Here is a 27,230-nt window from a genome sequence, read left to right on the forward strand (position 1 = left end):
TAAGTCATATTTTCTAAATCCTTTTCCTGAATTTCTTCGTTCAGAATATATTAATTTTCATTTGTCATTACATAAAAATGATTACACTGATTAAAGACATATATAGGACCATACTGCTTAATTATTGCGGCTTTTTAGGTATATTACCATGGCCACTTCAGTCCTAACAGCAACCAAAATACTTCAGTTGTTTGTGGGTTTTGTATGCTGCTGGTAAAGTCTGAAGAAGTAAAAGTCACCTAAAACTTATTATTTAAGATTTTAGCATACTTTTGTGCTGCAGAGTGAAGGAACAGAAAAAAATGCCATGTTTTATACCGTTTGTATTTTAATTTACTCTAGCATTGCTGGTCAATTTATTTCTTCCTTACTTATTTGAAAGGAAGAAAAATATCCTGCCTTGCCAAAATTATAAATACATTTACTTGTAAGTACAAATCCAAAGCCAGCAGCAGGGGAAGAGTGGGAGAGGGGGTGACTGATTTACAGTAGATATATTATATATTTTTGTAAATAAACAGGAAAGGAGAACAACAATTCATACCTTGCAGAAGCAGAGAATAAATCTGAAATATGGAAATAGACAATTTTCTTAAATTTCGATAATATACTTCTGTGAATAGGCTTCTCTTCTGTACTTCTAATGGGATTAAATGATATCATCTCTTTATCATCTGAATTTTTCTCTTTGCTGTTACTTAGTTAATTGTTGGAGACTGTGCATTCAGTTAACTAGGTAAAGACTTAATGAAGTCGGAAAAAAACAACTTTTGGTGAAACTGTCCAAGAAGCAGTGAAACTCTCAGTGCAGCAGAGATGATTAGTTCCTTTTGATATAATCTTGGTCAGTTTGGTTGAATGCCTTTTCTGCATATTTCTTTTTTTCATCTCACATGATCAGGTTTCATCCAGGTGAAGAGTTCAACCATATCTTTACCTCAGTTATCCCCTCCAAGTTATTTCCCCCTCTTTCCCTCTAGTAAGTCCCTCCCTCCCACTTCGTTCTCTCAAGTCCCTTCTTCAATCTCTTTTCATTCTGGGAAACTGGAGCTACGCATTTGGAAATAGGAGTTTCCCTTATTTAATTTATGCATAAGTTTCAAAAAAATGACAAATTGATAATCTTGCTGACATCATTTTGAAATGGATGGTTTCTCCTTCCTGGTTTATTTAGCTCTAAACTGAAATTGGTAAGGCCACACTTGGAATACTGCATCCAGTTTTGGTCACCATGATGTAAAAAAAGATGTTGAGACTCTAGAACAGTGGTTCTCAACCTTTTTAATGCCGTGACTCCCAACCGGTCATAAGTCAAGGACTACTCAACCGGTTGTAAGTCGAGGACTACTCAACTGGTGCAGCACTGTTTGCAGAATGGGACCTTTGGCGGGCTCAGCAGGGCAGAGACAGCCTGGACAATTCCTGTTGGCTTTTGAAAGCCAATAGAATAAAAGGGAGTAGCACAGCTAAGGAAAAGGGGGAAAAATGGCGGACTGTGTTGTTTGGCGACCCCCGTGAAATGGTTGTTTGACCCCAATTGGGGTCCTGACCCACAGGTTGAGAACCACTGCTCTAGAAAGAGTACAGAGAAGAGCAACAAAGATGATTTAGGGGAATGGAGGCTAAAACATATAAGGAACAGTTGCTGGAATTGGGTATGTTTAGTTTAATGAAGAGAAGGACGAGGGGGGACATGATAGCAATGTTCCAATATCTCAGGGGTTACCACAAAGAAGAGGGAGTCAACCAATTCTCCAAAGCGCCTGAAGGCAGGACAAGAAGCAATGGATAGAAACTAACCAAAGAGAGAAGCAAGCTAGAACTAAGGAGAAATTCCCTTCCAGTAAGAACAATTAATCAGTGCAACAACCTGCCTCCAGAAGCTGTGAATGTTCCAACACTGGAAGTTTTTAAGAAGAGACTGGACAGCCATTTGTCTGAAATGGTATAGGGTTTCCTGCCTGAGCAGGGGGTTGGACTAGATGACCTTCAAGGTCCCTTCCAACTTCATTATTATTATTGTTACTGTTACTATTATTATTATTATTATCATTGTATGTTTCTAATGATTATAAGTTTATCTACACAAATATTTCTCAGCTTAAGACTGCCTATGAATTCTGAGCTTGCTCTATCAGTTTTATTTATCTGTTTATTAAATCAGTACCAGTATGTCCTAGGACAGTGGTTCTCAACCTTTCTAATGCCGCGACCCCATAATACAGTTCCCCATGTTGTGGTGACCCCCAACCACTTATATATCACCAGGTGCCAGGGGCGTGGCCAAAGAAAAGGGGGAAAAAATGGCGGATAGCCTTGTTTGGCGACCCCCGTGAAATGGTTGTTCGACCCCAAATGGGGTCCCGACCCACAGGTTGAGAACCACTGTCCTAGGAGAACCAGCCCATGGCTGCACAGAATGGGTTTCATGAAAAGTAAGCAGCTCACTGTATTGCTTTGGTGCATCTGGATTTGCTTAAAGTCTTTACAGTATTGCTGAGCTGATTGCACTCTACCAAACTTATCCTGGACTTTTTTGCTGCTCCCTTGTTAGCATGAATAGTTCCATTTGCCTCAATGGAAACCAGCATTTTAGCATGCTAAGGTGTTTTTGGACACCCCACGGAGCCATAATGAAACAAGCTTTCATCAACTCAAACTGTATGAGACAACATACAAACAACCACTGTGGCCAAATGTCTCTCCTTCTCTTGCACCTCAGTTTCTGGAACAAATGACTTGACACGGTCGGTCGTTAAAAAATGGGGAAGTTAAAACAGGGTAAAGAAGCTTTAGTGAGTCAGTTAACAGCTGTGGGCTTTGCACTGACTACATCCTGTGTTCTGAAATGAGGGCTCATAATAAAACACTTTCAGATCATGAAGGATTAAAGATACTGGTTCTCTTAGTTGGAAAATATGGTCTCAGTTCTAGCTCCAAAGTACTTTTGTTGTCTTTGGCTTGTCAGATAATGTGCTCTTTTGTATACTTCTGATACCTTAAATTGATGTTGAGAAGCTTATTAGCTATCATATTAAAAAAAAAAAGAATCAACTCTTATTCTTAGGATTGAGTTTCCTTAAACAAGAAATTGGCTTCTTTGCAAGTATAACTTTAATTAGAACTTCTTTCCAATTCAGAACCTGTAATGAACATCTTTTTTGTCTTCTCACTCTTTTCTCATCTTGACTTTAGACATATGAAAATCCATGAGAAGGATGCAACTGGCGCTACAAGCACAACTCCTGCCTCTCCATTGAAACGCAGGCGCTTGTCCACCAAACGAAAATTCAGTCATGAGGCTGAGGCCGACAAGGAAGAGCAGAGTCCAGCAAAAAAGGTCCTCTGGGAAATAGCAAAATAAATAAATAAATAAATAAATCCCGATAGTTGGTTGAAATTAGAGATTATGAATTCAGCTAATCACTTAAAAATGGAAAGAAGGCAAAGTATAATAGATGCACAATTGACAGTTTGTAATTTTAGACACACAGCATGCTTTAGAAGTTGTGCATACTTCTTTTGAAATTGCAGTATACTTACCAAGTGACTAGTCAGGACAAGAAATAAAAAACATTGTGGGTTTTTCTTCAGCTCCTGAAGTTTTCAGCCAACAAGAATCTCTGAAATACACTAAATTGTGAAGATGGCTATTTATCTATGCTGATCTCCTTTATTACCTGAAGAAATGATTTTAAATAAACGATACTGTACAAAATAAACAGTGTCAATTTGGATTATCTCCAAATGTGCTGTGGCCGAATTCATGATAAAATATTAGTTGAAAACCTCTGTCAATATGACACTGCATTGTTTTGAGTTCTGCATTTTGATTATTTGTGCATATTATTTGGAAAAATTTCATTGCTGAGTGTGATTGATTGTGATCAAACTCTTTTTTCTGATAACTTTGAGAAATGAAGTAATTTCCTCCATATGTTCATATTCTGTGTGATGTGGAATATCTCTTAAAGGGATAAATGGAGTGGAATGAGAGAAATCTCCAAACAGGTCAGAAGAGCTAGTTAAACTAAATTACTTTGTAAGGAAATGTTCACATTGCTTAATGTTGAGGACTAGATTAGAATAGATCTCCAAATATATAAAAAAGAAATTCCTGGTTAAATTTTGGATTTATCCTTATAGATCCATTTTGTAACATTTAGCCAAGGGATAAAACAGTCAATTATTTGCCAGCTGAAATTTACTGCTTTCGGAAACTGTTACTTGAATTGTAGCCTGGGTTTGAAACCCCCTCTTTTTTTCTTTTTTATTTTCTTTCTTTTTTTTTTTTACCATGAACAGGTTGTGGAGGAACCACAAAATGGTGAAACTGAAAAAAGGGCTGATGAAATTTATCGATGTCCAGTGTGTTTCAAAGAATTCTCTTGCAAGTATGGGCTAGAAACCCACATGGAAGTACATCCAGATACCTCACTGAGGTAAGAAGAGTGCAGTTGAGATAGTTTGTGGAACAAAAAGATATTTCATGTTGATGTTACATGCAGCAGATTTGAGACTCATTTGAACTTGGTGGGACCTGTTTCTAAAGAAATGGGCTCTGCAGGCATTTTTTTTTTTTTAGCATTATTATGAGTCTTCATTGCAGTTACCTTTACTTTCTATCTTAAAATACATCTTGAGAGGCAAAATTTTGGGCTGGGGAGTTCTGGAAGTCCATACATCTTAAAGTTGCCAAGTTTGGGAAACAGTGGTTTGGATAGTGTGATCTTTGTGCAATCACGTTCCTGTGAATGTACTAACCTGTTCCCATTTCTATTCTCTAATCTACGTGATACTATTGCACTCAAATTATAGTGTGATGCAAGGCTGGGAACTAATCTAACATATTATAGAGTATCAATCAGTAGTTGAGAGACAGGTCTAAGATGTGTCTCTCAGTAAGTCTCTTTGTGGCATTCACAGACTGAGTTCCCATAACATGTAGCTCATGCTAAAAATGAGGTTTTTGAAGTGCAGATGTTGTAGGAACTTAGCTGTTCTTTTAGCAGGGCATATGAATCAACTTGCCACACGTTATGATTTAGCAGTTTGTGCCTAAGCTGTTAATGTGAACCTGGTAACTATTCTGTTACTTTGTTTGATTTAGGTTGGAACGTCAACTTGATCACTTGTAGCATTATATAATTCTTCTAAGTTTCCACTTTCTAGTTGTTTTTTTTTATTAAGTCGGTTCTTGACAATAAAAAACATTAAAGAATTCTCACATTTGAAAGTACCGCGTGCAGTTTAATTTAATCCATCGGGTGTGCCTAATGTAACCTGCCCCCCACAGCAAAATGCTTGCTCATATGTGTATGCTGATATATATCGTATATGCCGGCGTATTAGGCGACCTGGCGTATAAGACGACCCCCGTCTTTGGCGCCGAGTCGCATTCCTAGAACGTCATCTTATACGCTGGAAACTACCAGTATTTCCAGCGTATAAGACGACTCGGCGTATAAGACGACCCCTGTCTTTGGCGCCGATTTTAATGCTTGCGGAAGTCGCCTTATACGCCGGCATATACGGTATGTACTGAGTGCACACTTCCTGACTAGAAGCACCTTTTCCTGAAAACTAACTACTTTATGCTCTTTTGATAAAATTAATGAAATGAAATAGATCAGCAGTATTGACACAGTAAATCTAATGTTGAAGGATAGCAAGTCCATAGTAATTTATTTTTACCTGGCATCATTCTGTGAAGCCTCCCAAAATATTTTTTGACAGAATAAGCCCTTGGGATTCAAGAATTTATTGTGCAAATCAATAATGTCTGAGGAGTGGCTGCTAGTCCTGCCTTTGTAACTGCAAAGAGAGGCTGTAAATGATCAGGCTGATTCAAACCTATTCTGCTACTGTCAGATTAGCAAGCAAATAGGAAGGGGGGGGGTGATCAGTCTGATACTTGGTGAGTGAGCAATACACCATTGTCTTGTGAATGTAAATGTAAATCACAAAACACAAGCATTGCTTAGGTGAGAGACTTCTCTCTTGAGGGGGAGGGCAGTCTCTTTTGATGATGTGAAACCTTTAAATTATGCATTTTTGATAGTTGCCTCTAAGGGCAGGTCTCTCAGTGGAATGCTAGGTGTGTGTCTGTATGCAAAATAATAGGGTCCTTTGTTGCACTGACAATCGACTGTAAATGAGGCGCTTACCCTAGAATTTACTCTTCAGGTCTAGACTCTTGTCCTATTGAAACAACCTGAAGCTAGCTGCACTGGCTAGTTAGGGCAGGGGGCATTTCTGACTGATGTCTTCTAGGGACCATCACTAGGAGGTGGGCATAACACTGCCCTTTTCATCCTGGCTTCCCTCCTGCTAAGATTAGTTAAGACTCTAGTTTTCTCTTCAGTCAGGCCAGCCAGCAGGGCTCCAGCTATTTTGGTGCATTTATATAGGAGCGATGATATAATTAGCAGAGCTGGGAAATGCCACATGGCCGCCAGTAGGGAAAAACAAGCAGCCCTTTTCACATGTTGGATTTTTCTCTTCTGAAACTTCCCCATGCCTGGTTTGGTTTTCTTACCGAACCTATAAATGTTACTTCCCCTCGGCGTTCAACAGCTTCAGCAGTAGCAAAACTAAATTACTCAAACAAGGCCTTTTGATGAACGAGGATTTAAATCATAGAATCAAGATTAAAGCACCTAAGATTATTCTGTGTAGGTGGATGGCTGTCTAGCAACTGTTTAAGCACGTCCAGCAAATTACTTTTCCAGTAACTTGTTCTCTTGTTAAACTTCATTTGTCGATTGAAAGTGTTTTTTAACATTTAGTTGGACTCTCCCTTCAGTTTAAATCCATTATTCCACATTATCTATTTTTTTAGCAATGGAGATTAAGAATTGGTTTTCTTCTGAGAGAGAGAGGGGGGAGAGGGGGGGAGAGAGAGAGAGAGGAAAGAAAGAAAGAAAGAAAGAAAGAAAGAAAGAAAGAAAGAAAGAAAGAAAGAAAGAAAGAAAGAAAGAAAAAAAAAATCACCAGCTGGCTTTCATGGCTAAAATGAAACTTGAACTCACTTTTACCTAAAAAGATTCTTGTTCTCTGTTGATCCTTGTTGCTTTCTCTGAACCTATTTCAATTTCACTGAATGCTGCTTAAAGTGCAGTGCTGGGGTCTGGAAACAAAACTCAGAGTGAGATCTGTCCAGTGTAGAAGTATTTTGTCCTGTGGTTTGGAAATTATACTTCAGTTGATGTAGTTTAAAATTGCTGTTGCTTTTTTTTTTTTTTTTTAATTTTTTACAGCCATCTCACACTGCTGAGTCATACTCATTTTTCAGCCATCTGCTCTTTAGAAAACTTCTTCACACCTAACATTGCTTAACTTGATATCCTCTACCACAGGGGTGTCAAACTGCCGGCCCATGGGCCGGTTGCATCATGCGGAGGCTGCGCCCATCCCAGCTCCAGCAATGCGAAAAAAGTCACGATACGCTTGCGACACGTCATGTGACGTGGCAACTTTGACACTTGTGCTCTATCACAGGGGTCCCCAGCTTTGGCCACTTTATGACTTGTGGACTTCAACTCCCAGAATTCCTCAGCCAGCATGGCTGAGAAATTCTGGATGTTGAAATCCACAAGTCATAAAGTGGCCAAGGCTGAGGACCCCTGCTCTATCATATTTCTGTTCAAATTATTTTGGCTCTCTACATGCATTACTTTCAAATTTGTCTTTTAAAAATTTCACTCAATATTTCAGCCTTTTCTTTATCTCAGGCATGTCAAACTCGCGACGTATTGTGACTTTCCCCCCATTGCCGGTAATGGGGTGGGCGCGGTTTCGGTATGATGCATTTGGCCTGCGGGCTGGCAATTTGACATGCCTGCTCTACCTTATCAAGTTCATTTCTGCATTGAATTTTTGTTTTCTTAGGGTGCTAGGCATCCCTTCCATTTTTGTGTCATTTGCAAATTTGATCAGCATTTGCTTTATTTCATCCACTTCCTTAATAAAAACTTGTTCAAGAATTCAGGACTCATGACTCCACTCATTTGATTAAGAAGAATTGCTCTTTAAGTATGATTTTTCAAACCCACTTCTATGAACAATTTTGTTCCATGTGATTTAGTGTGCCTTTAACTAGATTGCTAGTCAGTATGTCATGAGACATTAAGTGCTTTGCTGAAATTAAGATTTGTCTACAGCAGTCTGGTAAAGTAAGATGGGTTGTTGTTGTTAACAAGCCCCTGATGACTTCTGGCAATCGTTACATTGTTTTTAAAGCAGACCAAGATCAATCTCTTTGTGGTCTGTTTTATAATCTTCCCAGGCATCAGTATCACATGGATTGCTCTGTAGTTCTTTGAATTTTCATTTTCCATCCTCCATTGCCTGATACTTCACCCCTTCTGGATTTCTGGAATTTAATTCACAAAAGCTTGGCCAAATCCTCAGCAAGTTCTGGGAGTACCCCAAGTGGCAATTGAAACGGCTCTACTTAAGTAGGTGTTGTTCTCTGTCTGTGTTTCTGTCAGTGTCAGCCTTCGATCCAGCTCCTTCATTCTGCTTTTCAAAGTTGCCTAGGAGAATAGAAACCCTCTTGCAGGAGACAACTGAACAAAAATACAAGTTAGTTCCATTCTTATTTTGTCTTTCCTCGACAGCCAGCATGCCATGGTTCTTACGTTTCTGTCCATCTTCCTATCTACCCCTTGTCTTCATAATAGCTCTCTGAGAAGGAAAAACAGTGATTGGTTCACAATCATCTGTTAAACCGATGTTTGGTGGAATGTTAGAGTATATAGCATTGCACATAATTCTTGAAATAATTTAAAAAAAAAAAAACAACGGCTGAAGGTAAACCTCTGCAGGATTCCTGGCATCATTGCTTTGGTGTTAGTGACGTGAGATTGGGGAACTCAAAGCAACTTTGTGTGCACTGATGACAGCCCTTCACACTAAGTTCTCTAATGTATGGTATTAAAAGTCTACCTGAGTTTAAAAGGGGGGGGGGGAGGAAAAGTGGTAAGAATGTGTCAAAGCTAGTTTCAGATATTATGGTTGGTAGGAAATACATGTGGAGACCTAGGGTTAGATCATTTTATCACATTCTGCTTCCTGAAGGTTTGGTGCTGAAAATATGATGTGAATAAGCAGGGATTTTATAATCAGTGACACTTTCAATACAATTAAGCAGAGAGAGAGAGATGAGAGAGAGAGAGAGATACCAACTTTGATGAATAAGAGCTTTTAGATCTGAATGGAGTCAGATCTTTATGAACACATAAGCCTGTGAAGTGAGCAGCTAAGTCTGTGACATACGTTTACTTTTTTGTTTGTTTCTTTTCTTAACAAATATTGACTCCTTTCCTCCAATGTATATCTCCTGCCCTGCCTCCTCCCTGTTCTGTCCTCTCACCAATTTTAAACGTGTATAAACTTGCTTAATCTCTTTTCAGACCCTGCTCTTTCAGCTGCTCCTCGTGCTTTATTTGTCAATCTCTTCCTTGACCATTATCAAACATTTCCCTGGGAAGGCTCGACTTTCACTTCAGCTGAAAGCCATAATAGTAATCTCAATTTGAAAATGCCAGTGTGCTCTGAGAAGTTTCCAGAGCTTCCTGGTTGCAACCTAAAAGGAAGGGCAAGCCTGTTAGGCAGGATGAGGAATATTATTTCCATACAGCAGCTGGTTTGATATACTGGGGAATTAATTTAGTCCTGTAGTAGTATAGAACCTCTTTTTCTTGCAGCTCATGATTGTGTTTATAAGCTGTTGAATAACAGTTGTCTTGTCCCACTATCTGTTGGTCAGATTGTCATCCCTGGCTCTTTTCCTTCAGTATTAATGCCAGCTCCTCTAGTGCCAGTAACTGGGGATTAATGCAGCTGTTTGATCCCATTTCTCAGAGACTTCTGGGCAAAAGACTGGGCTGGGGGTTGTCCTGAAAGGCAAGCTGTGTGGTGAACTGCTAATGTTAACAGAGACATAAACCAGTGCACACTTAATAAAGGTGAACATTGAAATCGTTTCGTTTCAACGGTGAATTAGTCATTTGCCTTTTACTTCAAAGCTGTTTTAAAATTCTCCCAATCTCTTCTTAAAGTAGAAGCAAAGGGGCACTTGGGGTTCAGAAAATAATTTTTATGGTGATCAGGAAGCTTCCGCTTGAGTATTGGTTAATGTAAACAATTATGTACAGTTCAGATTTATAGCTTTTTCTCCCCATGGCTAAAAGCTGGGTCTCTTCTTCTTCTTCTTCTTCTTCTTCTTCTTCTTCTTCTTCTTCTTCTTCTTCTTCTTCTTCTTCTTCTTCTTCTTCTTCTTCTTCTTCTTCTTCTTCTTCTTCTTCTTCTTCTTCTTCTTCTTCTTCTTCTTCTTCTTCTTCTTCTTCTTCTTCTTCTTCTTCTTCTTCTTCTTCTTCTTCTTCTTCTTCTTCTTCTTCTTCTTCTTCTTCTTCTTCTTCTTCTTCTTCTTCTTCTTCTTCTTCTTCTTCTTCTTCTTCTTCTTCTTCTTCTTCTTCTTCTTCTTCTTTTCTGCTAAAAACTAACTGTTTAGGCCTAGAGTACTGCATGCACGACAGTACCTGGGCACATTTCAAGAAAAAAATGAAGCATTTCTCTGTTGCTTTTGCTTTCAATCTGAATAACCTTAACTAGATCTTTAAATCTGCCCACTTAAAAGTTATTAATTTGGAATTGGATTTAGGAATGTAAAATAACCTAAGACTTGTGCTATCCTTCACAATACTCATTTATCGTTATCAGTTCACTCGTTCATGTGTGACTCTTAGGGGAGATGGATAATAAAAATACCTCTGCACGTACAACAGAATGCCTTCCTTTGACCCCAGAAATCGCAAGAGACTTAAGAGTGTTCAAGTCCTCTTTTAATATTCTTTTTGTGCGGTAGCTGACACAAAGACTTTCAAATGTAATCTTGTACACTATTGCAAAATGCTGTTTGAATGCTTGGTGCAAGGGAATTTATGTTTTGCCTACATGTAAATGTGCTGTTACACAAATCTGAATCTTGGTGGACAGCTTGGTTTTTTTATTATTGAAAAAGAAGTTAAGTTCTGTTTGAAAATAATGAAGAATGTTAGTTTTCAGATGTTAATACCAGTATCATAGTTTACATCAAACTGTCCCTGAAGAACAGCTGGAAAAATGCCTTGCTAGTACAGCAGCTTTAGTTGTCACTCTTGTTAGTCATTCTACTTTAATTCCTCTCTCTGCTTCAATCTCTGCTTTATGTAGCTATCCTGTCTGTATTTAGCTTGACATTGTGTGTGGGGTATTCACGTTAAGATTGCAAGCTTTTCATTTTCTCTCTTCTTTGATATTATGTTCAAAGTGTTGTCATATGTTTTCTCCATTGACACAATCAACTTCTTCTGTTTAAAAGGTACTTCTTTAAAATTCATTAACAAGCGTCAAAATTGGTCATTAAAAATATCCACAAATGCTTATGAATAGCCTGGTTTTAATTATATTCTTTTCACGTCTATTGGAAGAATTAGTAGTAGAACTCTGTACAAAGTTGTTTAGATTTCCTGGCCCTTATTGCAGTTAGTATGACATTGATTCCTCCCGTTAATAGGATCATAAAGTTGCATCAAATGGTATTTAAACTAATTTATCTATATTCTTAGTGTGAACAGAGACATCTCACTGCTCAAAGTGAAGCCTAAATGTGAATGAACTTATTAGGCGCAACACTTTGATACAGATATTTGGGAGAATTATACTAGTAATCTGAAAAGTCATCCTGGATTAAGATTTCTGTGGATGTACTTGCAAAGCTGAAGCATTGTGTTTGGGATGAGTTTGTAATTATTTTTTCTTGGTCCATCTGAGCATTACTGTGAAAGTGAGAGCCCCCCTTTTTACAGTGTGTTCGGTGTGTCTCTATCAACTGAGAGGAAAATTGGTTAATATCTCCCTGGTGGTTTGCTATCTTCTTCTGGCTAGCTGCTGTTACATAGTTTATTGCTCTTTTCTCTATAATGGCCTCATTCCAGCTGTTTGATTCTCCCAACTGAGATTCACAGGAGAGACCTTAAAAGCCCAAAGACTATTTATCTGTTTTTCTCTTTCATGCCTTTGGAGTCCACTCACAATGACCCTTATTGTTTTTGGGGGGAGATGTAGAAACAAGGTCCTGGAGAGTAAGTGGGAGGTCTTGGGAGGAACCGTGTGTTGAAATGAAGTGTGTCTGATTGAGGTTTTTGGGGTGACTACGTCTGTCTCTGCTAATGTGACTTCAGGTTTCCATCTGCAATCATGGCAACAGGTGTTGAGTTTAAGATGCTGTTTTCTGACCTGATGTGATTGGATTCACATAAAACATTGCACCATTAAAACGAATGGATTTAACATTTGGTTGATCTGTTAGAGGCAGGAACAATACTTGGTGGGGGTCAAGACAAAATTCATATTTTAAATTAAAACAAATTAAAATTAATTGTAAATTAATTGACATATTGAATACAGTTACTGTGATTTCTCCCTATTTTTTTTTAATAATTTGCATCCTACATCATATAAACTTCACAATATGGTAACCACTTTTAAAATCGTTCTGAGCATCATCCTCAAAGTTTGACAGGACTTATATATAGCCTGGGGATTCACATATCATGCTAAGTCAAAGCCAGCAAACCTGGTTGGGAATTGATCATCTTGGTTATCCAGAAGCAATGGTTACTTGCCTTGGTTATAGGAACTTTTTGACATCTGATTTTCCATTATGATACTAGCTCTGTTTTTACAAGGAAAGAGAACGGCAAGAAACAGTGTTCTGTTTGGACTGATACTGATGGTGTGATTGTGTGTCTTCCTCATAAGTAATTATGCTCTTTTCCTCCTCTCTAGGTGTGATGTCTGCTGTATTACCTTTCGCACACACCGGGGGTTGTTGCGGCATAATGCAGTTATTCATAAACAACTTCCAAAGGACTCAACTGGAAAGCCTTATATTCAGAACAACCCTTCGATTCCTGCCGGCTTCTATGATTTGGGCTTCACAGACTTTTCTTGTAGGAAATTTCCTCGCATTTCTCAGGTGTTTGTTCATTTTACCTGGTTGTTTGTATAATATCCATTACTTTCTTTTTCTATTTAATTTAGAAGAGAATTGGGAGCTAAGCATCTGGAGCATCGGTCTCTTAGAATCAGTTTCAGCCGGCCTCTTCCTGAGGGAAGCCTTAGTTAAAAATACAGGGGCACAAAAACTGGCTGCTGTTGGCCTTTGGATTTTGTGGATACTCGATGCTTATGTGTTTCCTTGTCATGTCTCCTAGGTTTGGTGTGAGACGAACCTGCGGAGATGCACCAGTGATTATCATCGCTATATCTGTGAGGTATGCAACAAGGCATTCCCAATGCTCTCAGCACTCAAGCTGCACAAAGACACCCATGCCACTGATCATGAAAGAAACGTGCGCAACCTGCAGTCAGAGGACGCAGACCTAAAAGCTTACATGGCATCCTTGGGGCTGCAGCATACCAAAGACATTGAATCTGTCAAGCAGGAGGCGCTCGTGCCAGATGATGAGGTCCAAGAAATGCAGCTACGAACACTGAAATGTAACCTACCTCAGGAACCAGGAAGCGATAACCAGTTGAACATATCCCCTCTGGAGGCTGCTTCTGTGGGAGGCCCCTTTTCAGTCCTTCCCCCTACAAAAGAAAATATGAAGCTACTCTCACTACAGCCTTTCCAGAAAGGCTTCATAATCCAGCCTGACAATAGCATTGTTGTTAAACCCATTTCGGGTGAATTAGCAGATATCCAGCAGATCCTAAAGATGGCTTCCTCAGCGACTCCACAGATCAGCCTTCCACCACTGCCTAAGGCATCGCATATCCCCATCCCATCCATATTCAAACATATGCCTCCACTGAAGCCAAAGCCATTGGTAGCCCCCAGGACGGTTGTAGCAAGTTCAACACCACCTCCATTGGTCAACACTCAGCAGGCTTCTCCAGGATGCATCAGCCCAAGCCTTCCTCCAGTACCACCCAAAATGGTCAAAACCTCTGACCAAGAATCAACTGCAGATTCTTCTGTCACACACAGTAAATCCAGAACAAACTCCAGCCCTTCTCCCCAGGCTAAGCCAGAATCTTTGGGTCAACATGAAATGAAAACTCAGCTGGAGCAAGACAGCATCATAGAAGCCCTTTTGCCTTTGACAATGGAGACAAAAATAAAACAAGAGGTGACCGAGCGGGACTTCAAGGCCATCATGATTGGAACCGCAAACAAGAAGACCCCAGCTATGAGGAAAGTTTTGTATCCGTGCCGTTTTTGTGAGCAGGTGTTCCCCTTCTCTGGAGTCTTAAGAGCTCATATCCGTTCTCACTTGGGCATCTCCCCTTATCAGTGTAACATCTGTGACTACATTGCAGCCGACAAGGCAGCACTGATCCGGCACTTGAGGACGCACAGTGGGGAGAGGCCATACATCTGCAAGATCTGCCACTACCCTTTCACAGTGAAAGCCAACTGTGAAAGGCACCTGCGCAAGAAACACCTCAAAACAACCAGAAAGGACATAGAGAAGAATATTGAGTACGTGGCCAGCAATGCAGCTGAGATGGTAGATGCTTTCTGCTCCCCAGACACAGTGTGCAAATTCTGTGGGGAGGACCTTAAGCATTATCGTGCCCTCCGTGTCCACATGAGGACACACAGCAGCTGCCAAAAGAAGAAGCCATTTGAATGTAAGGAGTGCGGCACGGCCTTCTCAGCCAAGCGGAACTGCATTCATCATATCCTCAAGCAGCATTTGGACATCCAGGAACGGGAGATAGAGAGCTATGTGCTGGCCGTGGACTGCACTCCTCCAGAAAGCCAGCCTGACCCTGTGTTACTGGAAGAAAGCACTTATCTGGATTGCAAATCTGTGTCACCTTTCCTGGAATCGCAGAATGGCTTTTTAAGGGGGGCTCCCGCTCATGCATCGATCAAACTTGAAACTGCAAATAACTTCCCAATGGATTTTGATGAGCCTTTAGATTTCTCGCAAAAGAACAAAAACCTGAATTCTGTACTGGTCAAGCAAGAGAACCCGTTTGGGTCCTCTCTCTACGACAGCTCCATGGAGCCCATTGATCTATCAATTCCCAAGGCTCCAAAAAAGGACAGTGATGATAGTAGCATGAGTGAAGATAAGAAGCAAGAGCTCCATGACGAGAAACTCCAGGACTGTCAACTGTCTCCTCCAGCTAACGGCAATCTGGAAAACACAGCTCTCAGACATTCCCAACCACTGAAGGGACCACTTCATTTGACCGTCCCAATAATTTCTCCAGGTGTCTTGGGGAACTCGGTTTTGTTGAGGCCTTTGAGGCCCAAACCACCGCTTCTCTTGCCAAAACCTCACGCAACGAAAGAGCTGCCACCCCTTGCTTCCATTGCACAGATTATTTCATCTGTGGCTTCTGCGCCTGCTTTACTCAAAGCAGAAGGCGCAGACTCTGTCCCCAAGGTAGCCATTGGCAGCTCCACCAGCTCTGAAAAGTTAGGAAATCCCAGTCCTAAAACAACTACCCTAGCCACTGTCCAGACGGATACCAACACCCCCAGTGACCTAACGAAGAGCACCAGCAGTCCAACGGGGTCCCAGAAATCCTCCACGTCTGGATCAGTAAAGAAAAGAGGCAGAAAGAAAGGCACAAAAAACAAGCCAAAAGCAAGCAGCGGTCTGGACTTGGAATCAAGTGGGGAGTTTGCCAGCATAGAGAAAATGCTGGCAACCACAGACACCAATAAATTTAGCACATTTCTACAATCAACTGCAGACTTTAAAGAAGCGGCTGATAAAAACGGAGCTAGCGAGGAAGAGAGAGAGGCTGTTGAAGACAAACTCCTCCTGCGTGGAAAGCGAAATGCCTATTCAAATTGCATTCAGAAAATCAAGTGCCCCCACTGCCCTAGAGTTTTCCCCTGGGCAAGTTCTTTGCAGCGGCACATGCTCACTCATACAGGTAAGAGAGCTCTTACAAAATGGCTGGGGGTTGGGAACGATCAGGATGTGCTCATGGGAGTTTTAGTTGAGTGACCAGGAGGGATGTGACTCTAGAGCAGGGGTAGGCAACCTTGGCTCTTTTATGACTCGTGGATTTCAACTCCCAGAATTCCTGAGCCAGCCATGCTGGCTCAGGAATTCTGGGAGTTGAAGTCCACGAGTCATAAAAGAGCCAAGGTTGCCTACCCCTGCTCTAGAGGGAAGAGCATCATTAATTCTTTACATCCAAAAGGGATTGCCAGGAAAATGTGCCAGCTTTAACTGTATTGATAAGTTTACCCTGTATTGCGCCATTCTTGGGACATCCTGTTTTTTAATTGGGAAACTGCATTATATTTGTGCACCATTTATTTATTTGGTAAATTTATATAGCTGTCCATCAGTTATACATCACTCTGGGTGTTAAAAGGAATAGAAACAAAGGAAAGCAGGGCCTGGTGATGAAAAACTTCAAACATAATAGAACAGCAGCAGAAAATAAATTAAACTACACTCAGTCAACCAAACAGCATGCTCCCCTCCCCACTAGTTGCATGGATTAGTAGCAGTTGACCTCGTACTACAGGGTTGACCCTTGTACTTGTAAGATCAAATCTTGATTTACAGCCCAGTTTGCTATTTTGGGCCTGACAGGCTCTGATTTGCTGCATCCAAACAGGGTAGAGTGCATTGGGGGTGGGAGAAGCCAAGGCTCATGGCTACAGTGCCACACTCTGCTGTGGCAACTGGATCTCTTAACCTCTTAACTACTGGTCTGAGTATAAAGGATTTTTTTTTTTTTTGACAAGAGGCAAAACTGGAAGGTCTCTACGCAGTGTTTCCCAAACTTGACAATTTTAAGGCATGTGGACTTCAACTCCCAGAATTCCACAGCCATCGTTGCTGGCTGTGGAATTCTGGGAGTTGAAGTCCTCATGCCTTAAAATTGTCAAGTTTGGGAAACACTGGTCTACAGTGTTGCAGAAGAATCACTGTGTCCTAGAATCGTTCTGTAGAATCTTTTAGATTGGTGAGGATTTCTGATTTAAATTCTCCCTTCCTGTCAATTAGAGTAGCTATAAAGTTTTGACTCTCATCCACTCTGTATCTTAGTTTCATCAGGGGTGTAGAGATCATGGGAAGTATAAGCCAACGTTATCTGAAAGATCCAGGTTGGGAAAAGCGGGGAGAGGAAGAAAAGAAACAGCAGAAGGGAAGAGTACATCTTCTTTTTTCCTGCTGTCAGATGTGTTTGCCTTATCTGTTTTTCCATTTGCGAGGCTTCAACATTGCTTCCTCCTACACTTTAACCCAGTGGAAAAAAGAAAAACATTGAGCAGCATTTGGAATAGCTATAGAGGAAAGAAAGCCACAATGCTGCTCCTTTCTGCTCCTCCTGTTTTCATTGCCTTCATTAGAAGTTGCTTTTCATCATTCTGAAGCAGAGGTGGCAAACCATGGCCCCTTTATGACTTGTGGACTTTAACTCCCAGAATTCCTGAGGCAGTATGGCTGGCTCATGAATTCTGGGAGTTGAAGTCCACAAGTTATAAAAGGGCCCTCGTTCCCCACCCTGTTCTGAAGCAACTGCTGACAGAAACTCGCATTAACTTTTAATATCTATGACAGGGGTCTTCAAACTTGGCCCTTTTATGACTTGTGGACTTCAACTCCCAGAATTCTTCAGCTGGCATGCCTGGCTGAGGAATTCTGGGAGTTGAAGTCCACAAGTCATAAAAGGGCCCTCATTCCCCACCCTGTTCTGAAGCAAACTGCTGACAAAAACTTGCATTAACTTTTAATATCTATGACAAGGGTCTTCAAACTTGGTCCTTTTATGACTTGTGCCTGGCTGAGGAATTCTGAGAGTTGAAGTCCACAAGTCATAAAAGGGCCAAGTTTGAAGACCCCTGATCTATGATGTGTGTTTACAGAAAATTACTAAAAAAAAATCCTCCTGCCCCATGTAAATTATCTAAGATTTGCTCTCACTCAATGACTAGACTTGCTCTGATTTTGATGTATCCAATTCTTGAATTGAAAGCCAGAGCGAGGGGGGAAAAAAGGCTTTCTATTGGCTCTCCCTAAACATAGATCAAAGGGAGAAAGAGAGATATGTCTACTTCCTTCTCTGTCTTTTCTTTATATAGGTCTCTATTTTAATAAACGGCATCAGAGCCTTTTGTTTACTTAAACTTCCAAATTTTAAGATATGGATCTTTCTTCATTACATTTGGCTTTCGTAAAAGTAAAAAAAAAATCATTAGTGTGGTTAAGGATGTGTGAAAAATATGCTAACTAGCTTTTGTTTTTGCAAATCTGTTTGCACTTAAATATGTCCTTCAGTTCCTATGATTCATATATTGCTGGCGAATGCTGTTTGTAAACTTTATGAATAATGTTATATCCTTTCCCACCTATCCTCCCATACTTTTTACCTTGCCAATTTACATATATTCCACCATCTTATTAATTCTGAATTCAAACAATTGATTTCTGCTTTGATATTTTAGAGCATTCAGTGTTAGATGCAGCGGGAACACTTGTAGATTGATTAGAACTGTTGAAGTTTGCAAATAAAAAAGGGCAACAGATTGGCATTGAGGACGGTGATTAATTATTAAAATGCATTGCTCATGCACAGTATTTCTCCCACCATTTTCAAGGACAGCTGTGTGGTGTGTAGCCAGAGCAGTTGGCCTGCTTAGGCACCCAGTATTGTTTTGTCTCAAATGAGGGAATCACAGGATTAGCCTCTTCTCCAATCTTGTTTGCTCTTATGGTGCTGTCATCAGGAAAGGATAGAATCTGCAGGAACTAATTAAAACTATTTGCAAGAATGGCAGGAGTTTAGTGTTAGGTAACAGCAATAGGAGAGTAGTTGCAAAATATTTGTCACGACTAGTGGCAGAAATGCAAAATTGGGATCAAGCCAAAGACAATTATAACAGTGCCTGATTCAAAATAACTGCTTGCTCCTGAATTAGATGAACCATGTTAACAAAAAACAAAAACAAAAAACCCTTAGCCTTTTCTTGGAAAATGTGGCTTCACCATTTCTGGTGTTTTAGCTTTGTTTGGAGGCTGAATAAAGACAGAGCAGTTTAATAGCAGCCGTTGTCTTTGGATTGCCTGCTCAGATAATAACTTCTGCCAATTTAGACTTTGCCATTGAACTCAGAGTAGAACCAGATCATCTTTAAAAACTTAATTACAGTCTCCCTGAAAAAATAATCTCTTTGCTGATTTAACTCATTGTTTTGAACTGTACCTCCTTCCTTGTCTAAAAACTTGTTGGCTGGTTTTATCCCTTTAAAAAAAAAACATGCTTCATATTTCCACATGGATTAAAACAACTAAGTAGTAGTAAGTAGATTTTCTCACAGCATGAAACAGTCTTTGGGCTGCAGTGTAGTGGAGGAAGAGGAATAAGAGCAGTTTATTCTTCAACTGTGGTGTATCTAGAGGCCATTTTTCATAAACACCTATTTGTTGTAACTAACTGAGCATCCATTTGGATTGTGATGAGATATGAATTTGATAAACATAAACACTATTGCTAATAATAGGTGTAAAACACATAATGGTAGATGTTGAGCATTTGGAAAGAATCCAAGTTGAATTGATCGAACTGAAATATATTCTGTATGTTAGATGTAACTATAACATGCTGAATCCATTAATATCATTCAGATTAGGAAACTTGGGTATTGCAATGCTTGGCAAGTTATTTCCTTGTGAATTCATTCAGCTGGGACAACAACAACAACAATAGCAGGCTTAAGAACAGTATGGGTCCCTCTTCTTGGTTTTGAAAATAATCCCTCCTATAAGTTCTCTGTGAATATTTGCTTTCTGTTATTTTCCCCTCCTTTTTTGAAGCCCCACCCCTCAAAAAAACAAAAACAACTCCACCAGGTATAAATTCAACGTTCATGTCAAAGGCCCAGAACATTCAGAAGAATTTTTGCCTAGTGAAGGGAAGGGGCTGTCCACACTACATATCTACCAAATCTTGGTAATCTGTACAGTTGATGAATGAATTGGGCACTGCCATATATTTACATCATTCCTGTGGTAACTCCAGTATTAACTCCTACTCTGTTTTTCAAACACTGAAGCTGGGATTTCATACAATTTTGACAAAATACAGCACGTTGACTTTCCCTCCATCAATTTAATTTCATTGTTTCTCACCTCATTTTATTTGTTTCTAGTTTTTTTTTTAAATGTTGGTATAATGATGACTAAATCAGAGTAAGCCCTCCATGTCTACTACACAGCCTGGATTATCTGCCATTGACTCCGTTGTGGTTATTGGTCACCTATTTCTCTTGTGTTGATGATTCATTTGTTTGTGCAGCAGAATGGGGCGGAGAGGAAGAAAATGACAAATTCAAACTTGGAAAACATCCCTAAAATCTCACACTGCAATGAGAAGATACTCATGGTAGCTCTTGTTCCCGGACTAAGATTTTGTGGCTATGTTTTTTTCTTAAAGATAAGATAAGATAAGATAACCTTTATTGTCATTTTTTTACTGTGGGCACAACGGCACACATCAAAAATGAAATTTAGTTGCCCGTTCTCAAAGTGAAACACATATGAGTCGAGGTGGCGCAGCAGTTAGAGTGCAGTACTGCAGGCCACTTTAGCTGACTGTGTTCAGCAGGTCAGCGGTTCAGATCTCACCGGCTCAAGGTTGACTCAGCCTTCCATCCTTCCGAGGTAGGTAAAATGAGGACCCATATTGTTGGGGGGCAATGTGTGTATATATATATATATATATATATATATATATATATATATATATATATATATATATATATATACACACACACACACACACACACACACACACACACACACACACACACACACATTGCTTACTGGTGTACACCGCTTAGAGAGTGCTTGCACTTAAAGCGTTATATAAGTCTCATAAATAAATAAATAAATAAATAAATAAATAAATACATGACACACACCTAAACATACTATATACAGCATATGTATAGACCCACACCCCTACATATACACAACAAATAAACATTAAATACTGTCCATCTTGAATATATAACAGAAGGAGGAAGCTTGAGAGTTCACAAGGTTAATGCTGTATGGAAAAAGGAAAAAGTCTTTGGTCCTGGTTCACAATCTAGTACTTTCGAATTGTACAAAACCGGAATTTCATATTTAGGATTGCCAAGAGAAGAAGATTATGAGAGTTTAAGTCTATCATGTTAAAAATTCAGAAATTTGACTCTCCTGGCTTGTGGTTCCTCCCAAACAAAACAAACAATTATTTATCTCCCCTCCTCCCCTCCCCCATCATCTAGACAGTGTTTCTCAACCTTGACCATTTTAAGGCATGTGGACTTCAACTCCCAGAATTCCACAGCCAGCAATGCTGGCTGTGGAATTCTGGGAGTTGAAGTCCACATGCCTTAAAATGGTCAAGGTTGAGAAACACTGATCTAGACCACCATGAACAGCAGCAGTTGATGGCAGTCCCAAGGCTGGGCTTGAAGTCAAGGACCAGGCCTCAACTTCATCTCTAGAACCACTGATACCACTTAAAAAGCTGCCGGTGCTGTTCCCCAAGGCTCGATTGCCTTCATGGCCTAACCGTCCCCAGGATCTGCCACGTGCCACATACTTTCAAGTGGTGTTCAGACCCTTGCAACCTACCCAGAACTGCTCTGGGTCTCACAAGGCCTTCGTTCCTGAAGTGGCTTTGGAGAAAGCTCTTCCACAGCCTCTGCAGCCTCTGAAAATTGCACAAACCACGCCCCATTCTTGTGTGGTTTTTGGAGGCTTCAGAAGCCATGTAAATGCATGGCCCTCTCCCGCAACTTCCAAAGGTTCCAGAGGTCACAGGAAAGTGTACCTCATCCTCACATGGCCTCCGCAACCTTCTGAAAATCACACGAGAGCGAGGCATATTTTTGAGAATAGTTGTTGGTTATTAGTGTACACTAGTATAGATTAGTCATCATTGGCCTAATGCTTTATTATTATTATTAAATACAGATCATATTGAGACTTTAATTTGGATCTGTTGCATAGTACGGTAGCATGATTTTTTTTAACAGAGATTAAACAATATCGTATTTATTTTCTGAAATTACCTGTTCCACGAGTTTTATATGTATATCTGGAAAAATAGTGTCCATTGATGGACTGTGAAAATTCCTACTACATGAGTAGCGATTAGGAAGACTTGACAGACTTGTAATGCTCGATAAACATCTGAAAAATTAATGCTTGAAATACACCTGGAAAAGTACTTCGACCAACTCTGATTCATCCCTTCTTTCTGTTTAGTGATATTCCTCTGCTCTCTTTTTTCTGCCTCATGTTCTTTGGGGATCTCAAGATGATTAGAGGCTACCTTTATGCATGGTTGAATGGCATGACTAGTTGTATGTTTTTTTTAACTTACGAAGCCCAGCTGGCATTGCAGATTGTATTTTGATGACTTGACTAGGAGGGAATTTTGTTCTTCCCTCTAATGTTTGTTTTTATAGCTGTGTGTGAATTGATTGAAGATGCATGCAACGAGGCAGAATTGTGGCCTTGCTTAGGCAGCTGGCTTTTGAGCCTTTTACTTGCTGTGGAAGTGGCCACAGGTACTAGCAATTCTGATAGTTAACTTTCCTAAGAAACTTATTTCTCCATGCCCCTATGCCCTATCCATTTTTTCTCTATTACATACCTTAGCTCAAGAGTTCCCCAAGCTTTCTACTTTTATGGACTGGCAGGGGAGGAAGAGGGGATGGTTCCGTGCAAGCAGCACGCAAGCACGCATACAGTTCCATTGTGCGAGTGGTGGGCACGCACACCCACCTGTACACGCAAATGGAGTGCACACGTGCTTGCCTACTGCTCACACAAGTAGGGATGTGTGTGCACGCCTGCACTCACCCACCACTTTTGTGGCCCGGTTCCGAATGGCTCAAGGCCCAATAGTGGGCTGTGGCCTGGGGGTTGGGGACCCATGCCTTAGCTCTTTGGAATTTTACTTTATAAAAAAATAATAATTATGTGTTACCAGCTCCTTATTTTCTCTAATTTTGTCAGGAACATTCCTTTTCTTAAGTGAGTTCAGAATTTACTCCTGCCGTAGATTGAACAAGGAGGTTGACCCTTTGATATGCTTGAGTATTCTAATTAGCCATATAGCACCATGGAAATTATGTTGGGGACTTAAATATATGTGTGAAATGAAATAATCTCCCCTTTAAGTAACTGATGGAAGCTTTTTGATGAGTTTAAATGCCAAGGGAAGGTTGCAAGCTAGTTCAGCAGTTGCCTCTCACTTTATCAAGCCCATGACCTTCCAGATCCCTTTTAAATGGGCCACAGAAGCTATGATCATTTGCAACCAAACATACATTTCCTCCTGGATTTGTGTGGTGCCACATGCACAATTGATTGCAGAGTATTCCACTGATACCAAACCTCTTAAAATAATTTTTTGTTATTAAGTCCATATGATTTTTCAGGCAATTATATTGGAGAACTCTCAGAGCTTTGGGGTTTCAGAATCAGTATACCTTTATTATGTTATTTTATATATGGCAATAGCTGGAATCCTGAGCATGCTATTAGGGAAGTAAATTGCTTCAAATTTAATAGGGGCCTTCTTTTAAAAGTAATCTATTTAGGACTGAGCTGAGTCAAAGTTGTTCAATCTAAGTTGAAGGGATAGGAAAACACAAGGAGCTCCTCTGATGCATTAGAAAAAAAGATAAATATGTTTTTTTTCCCTGCTTCATTCAGGTCAGAAGCCCTTCCCTTGTCAAAAATGTGATGCCTTCTTTTCTACCAAATCTAACTGTGAACGCCACCTCTTACGCAAACACGGAGTTGCCAACTACTGTCTGAGAAGAAACGGGCTTATCCCCCAGTCTAAAGAAAGTGATGCTGGAGCTCATGATAGCACAGGTAGCTTTTTTAGGTTGTTCCAGAATTTAAAGATAAGTTGTGTTCCTTTTTGCTTTGGGCCTTTAGAGGAATCAGTGAGGCTTTAGAAGTCTTTTCAGGACCTGAGGAATTCAATTAGATGTTAACACCTTGACCAACTGAAGTCTGTTGTGGGGATTTCTCCCCTCTTCAGGAGAGGTGGGAACATTGAAAGTCTCACAGATAGGCAAGAGGGTTCTATGTCAAAACTTGCTCTTTCTCATCTTACACTAGAACAAAGAGATAGGGGCGAGGGTAGTTGTCATTGGTTCTAGATTACCTGTCCGATTAGATAGATTATCAAGCAGACAGGCCTGATAGTAGTTTTACAAATTTTAAATTGTGATGAGATTTGTTACAGCATATATGTACCCTAAGGAGGGATCACTTAGTCTTTTCCACATGTGCTGGATCCTACTCATCCTAATTTTTAAAGAAATTTTATTAAAAATTACAATTCACAATGATGCAAATTTAAAAAAAGAAGAAAAAATAGTATGAAAAAGAAAAAAAAGAAAAGAAAGAAAAAAATAAGAAATAAGTTACAGAAAAAGAAAAGTACACAAAGAAGCGACAAGTTTACTAACTTGTTACCTCCTCCTAAAATATAACAAATGATCTCTTATCCTATCTCTTATCGATAAACAGACCCTTAAAACCTTATCATTTCAGTCCTGATCAGCAAATGTCCATTAAGGGTTAGATGAAATAACAATTTATCTATTTCAACCTTGATCAAATAAACTAATTCCTTTTCCTTCTAACAAGCTTTATCATCAAATAATGGCCTAAAATGTGATTTATTTTCATTTTTTCTTTGCCCTTTCTCACAAAATTCTTCAAAGCTTTAACAAGCCTCTTTTGTATCCAATATAAGAAAATTATCCAGGTCACTCTCTTTGGTTTGTTATTTGTATCCTCCTCTTAATTATTAAGACATCAACCAGTTTCTTTTCTATATCTGGTGTAACTCCTTTTTCCCATGTCATTCTTGTAGCTAGTTATTTTTATTTCCGTTTTCAAATCAGTCTTGATCACATCAGATAATATTTGTTCTTCTTCCATAGCAGCCTTTGTACATAGTCTACCTATAGAGACAGACATCCTTAAAATTAACTTCTGAGGGCATTGTTCAAAAATTCTCTTCAGTATGTCCAATGTTAAAATATTTTGCTTTGTTCAGTATTAGTAAGTTGTGTTTTAATGTTCTCCCCCTTTAATTGTAATCCTTAATTACTTCTCATTTTCTATGATGTCCAGTTTTTAAAGTCAGATCTTACTGTTTTAAGAATTCAAGACGAAAACATTTTTTCCATAAGAAGAACTCCTTACAATTAATTGCAAAATCTTATTTCAAAATTACCTTCACCCTTGGTAAAGATAGATGTTTAACTTACAAAGTCTGTTTGTAACTTTCTAAAATCAAAATTTTAATCACCCCTGTGTGTTTATACAGATTGGTTTATGTCAGTGGTTCTCAACCTTTTTATACGGCGACCCCGGTTATAAGGACGTGCCGCGCATGCGCGGCGGCACCCCCATGCGCGGTGCGCATGCGCGGCGGCGCCCCTTGAGGGGAAAAATGGCGGATCGCGTTGTTTGGCGACCTCCGTAAAATGGTCGTTCGACCCCAAATGGGGTCGCGACCCAAAGGTTGAGAACCGCTGGTTTATGTCCTTAAAACTTGTATTTTAAAGTTTTTTCACTAAGGATTTAAGGAAACTCACCCAGTGTTGTAAAATCCCTTGCATTAAGAAGCAGTTTCCAAAAGTGATTTTAGAAAGGGAAGTATGCAGACCCAGTATCCTTTTAAAGATGACATTTTTGGTTTGGGCCAGATGGCTCATTCCCTTGTCACTCAGAGCTGGAGACACTTGTCTTGCAGCCTCCTCATGGGGAGAAACTATCTGAAGCATTTTTGGGTGATTGCAAGTTATCTCTTTGTCCGTAGAGGAATTACAGAAAGCCAGTCTACTCACTGGCTCTTCAGTCCATTTCAGTTCGCAGTTTTTCTTCCCTGCCAGTCCAGATCTCCATCATGCTAAAGTAAGAAAGCCTTTAGCTCAGTGGTTCTCAACCTTTCTAATGCCGCGACCCCATAATACAGTTCCCCATGTTGTGGTGACCCCCAACCACTTATACATCACTGGGTGCCAGGGGTGTGGCCAAAGAAAAGGGGGAAAAATGGTGAACAGCCTTGTTTGGCGACCCCCGTGAAATGGTCGTTCGACCCCAAATGGGGTCCCGACCCACAGGTTGAGAACCACTGCTTTAGCTGAAAATAGTACAAGACAAGAAATCCCGTGTTTGTTTTCTTAAGAGGATGCTTTGGCTTTTGTAACATTTTGCTAATGGAAATTGGAGGAAACATATCAGGATTAAAGCTACTGTTGATTGTTGGGAACTATGGTTTAGTATCATTAACTAGCTGTTGTTTTTATTTGATTTGGTCTGATGACTGGTAGAATGAGATGGGTAGTTTTGGGAGAAAAGCCTATTTGGCGCAGTCTTCTCTCACTCAGCTTAGTGAGAAGAAGTTCTCAAGATTCTTGTGAAGAGAAGCAGCTATAGCATGCCATGGTTTCCTGTAAGAAAAGCAGAAGATTAATCGGAAATAATAAGTAGAAAAAAGAAAAGTGACAATTTCATAACTTAATAATAGAAAAATGTTAATTTACTGCTACATTCTTTTTTGATTCCTTTGTATCCTTTGAATTGTGTGTTTATACTTCATCAATGCTCTATCTGGAATTCAGTGGATATACATGGAGAAATACACTGTAGATAGTAGGAGAGACCTTTTCCCATTATTAAAACAAAAGAAACAGTCTTCTGAATGTGATGTTTGCAGGTACGTGCTCTTAGCTGCCACCCATGTTCTTGTTTTCACAGTCTCAGGTTGGAGAATTTAGGAATCTGTACAGTTCTAACCATGGATGTTTAATTTTGAGGACTTTTTCCTCTTCACAAGGCAATGCATAAGCTAGAGCAGAAGTCCTCAACCTTTTAGGCACCAGGGACTAGTTCCATGGAGAGAGGTTTTTCCACGGACCAAAGGGAGCGTGGTTCCAAGTACTGCCTGCATCCCATGGATGGGCTTTGCTTGTTTGTGCGGACCATTTTCTGGCATGCCGTGGCCCGGTGCTGGTCCACGGACCCGGGGTTAGGGACCCCTGAACTAGAGTAAATGGACTGAGCCCGTGCCATACAAGGGAGGCAACGTTTGCCTATCAAGGATAAATTTAATCACATCACTGAAAATTAAATAAGATAAGTTTAATCAGCATT

At 39.9% G+C, this 27,230-nt stretch overlaps 1 protein-coding gene across 19 annotated transcripts in view; it reads left to right on the plus strand.

Annotated features, from left to right (window-relative positions):
• Positions 1 to 27,230, plus strand: part of RREB1 (ras responsive element binding protein 1) — a 166,586-nt gene that overhangs the window by 125,260 nt on the left and 14,096 nt on the right. For 18 of the 19 annotated variants that reach the window (XM_039350493.1, XM_039350500.1, XM_039350584.1 and 15 more), the window contains 5 exons: positions 3,196 to 3,340; positions 4,306 to 4,442; positions 12,835 to 13,024; positions 13,263 to 15,954; positions 23,760 to 23,924. In XM_039350493.1, coding sequence (XP_039206427.1) covers positions 3,196 to 3,340; positions 4,306 to 4,442; positions 12,835 to 13,024; positions 13,263 to 15,954; positions 23,760 to 23,924 — 3,329 coding nt within the window. The remainder of the gene's footprint in view (positions 1 to 3,195; positions 3,341 to 4,305; positions 4,443 to 12,834; positions 13,025 to 13,262; positions 15,955 to 23,759; positions 23,925 to 27,230) is intronic. The other variant, XM_039350601.1, reaches the window with a different exon arrangement.

Source organism: Crotalus tigris, unplaced genomic scaffold (assembly GCF_016545835.1).
Source record: "Crotalus tigris isolate CLP2741 ecotype Arizona unplaced genomic scaffold, ASM1654583v1 scf7180000017567.3851432, whole genome shotgun sequence".
Taxonomy (NCBI): Eukaryota; Metazoa; Chordata; class Lepidosauria; order Squamata; family Viperidae; genus Crotalus; species Crotalus tigris.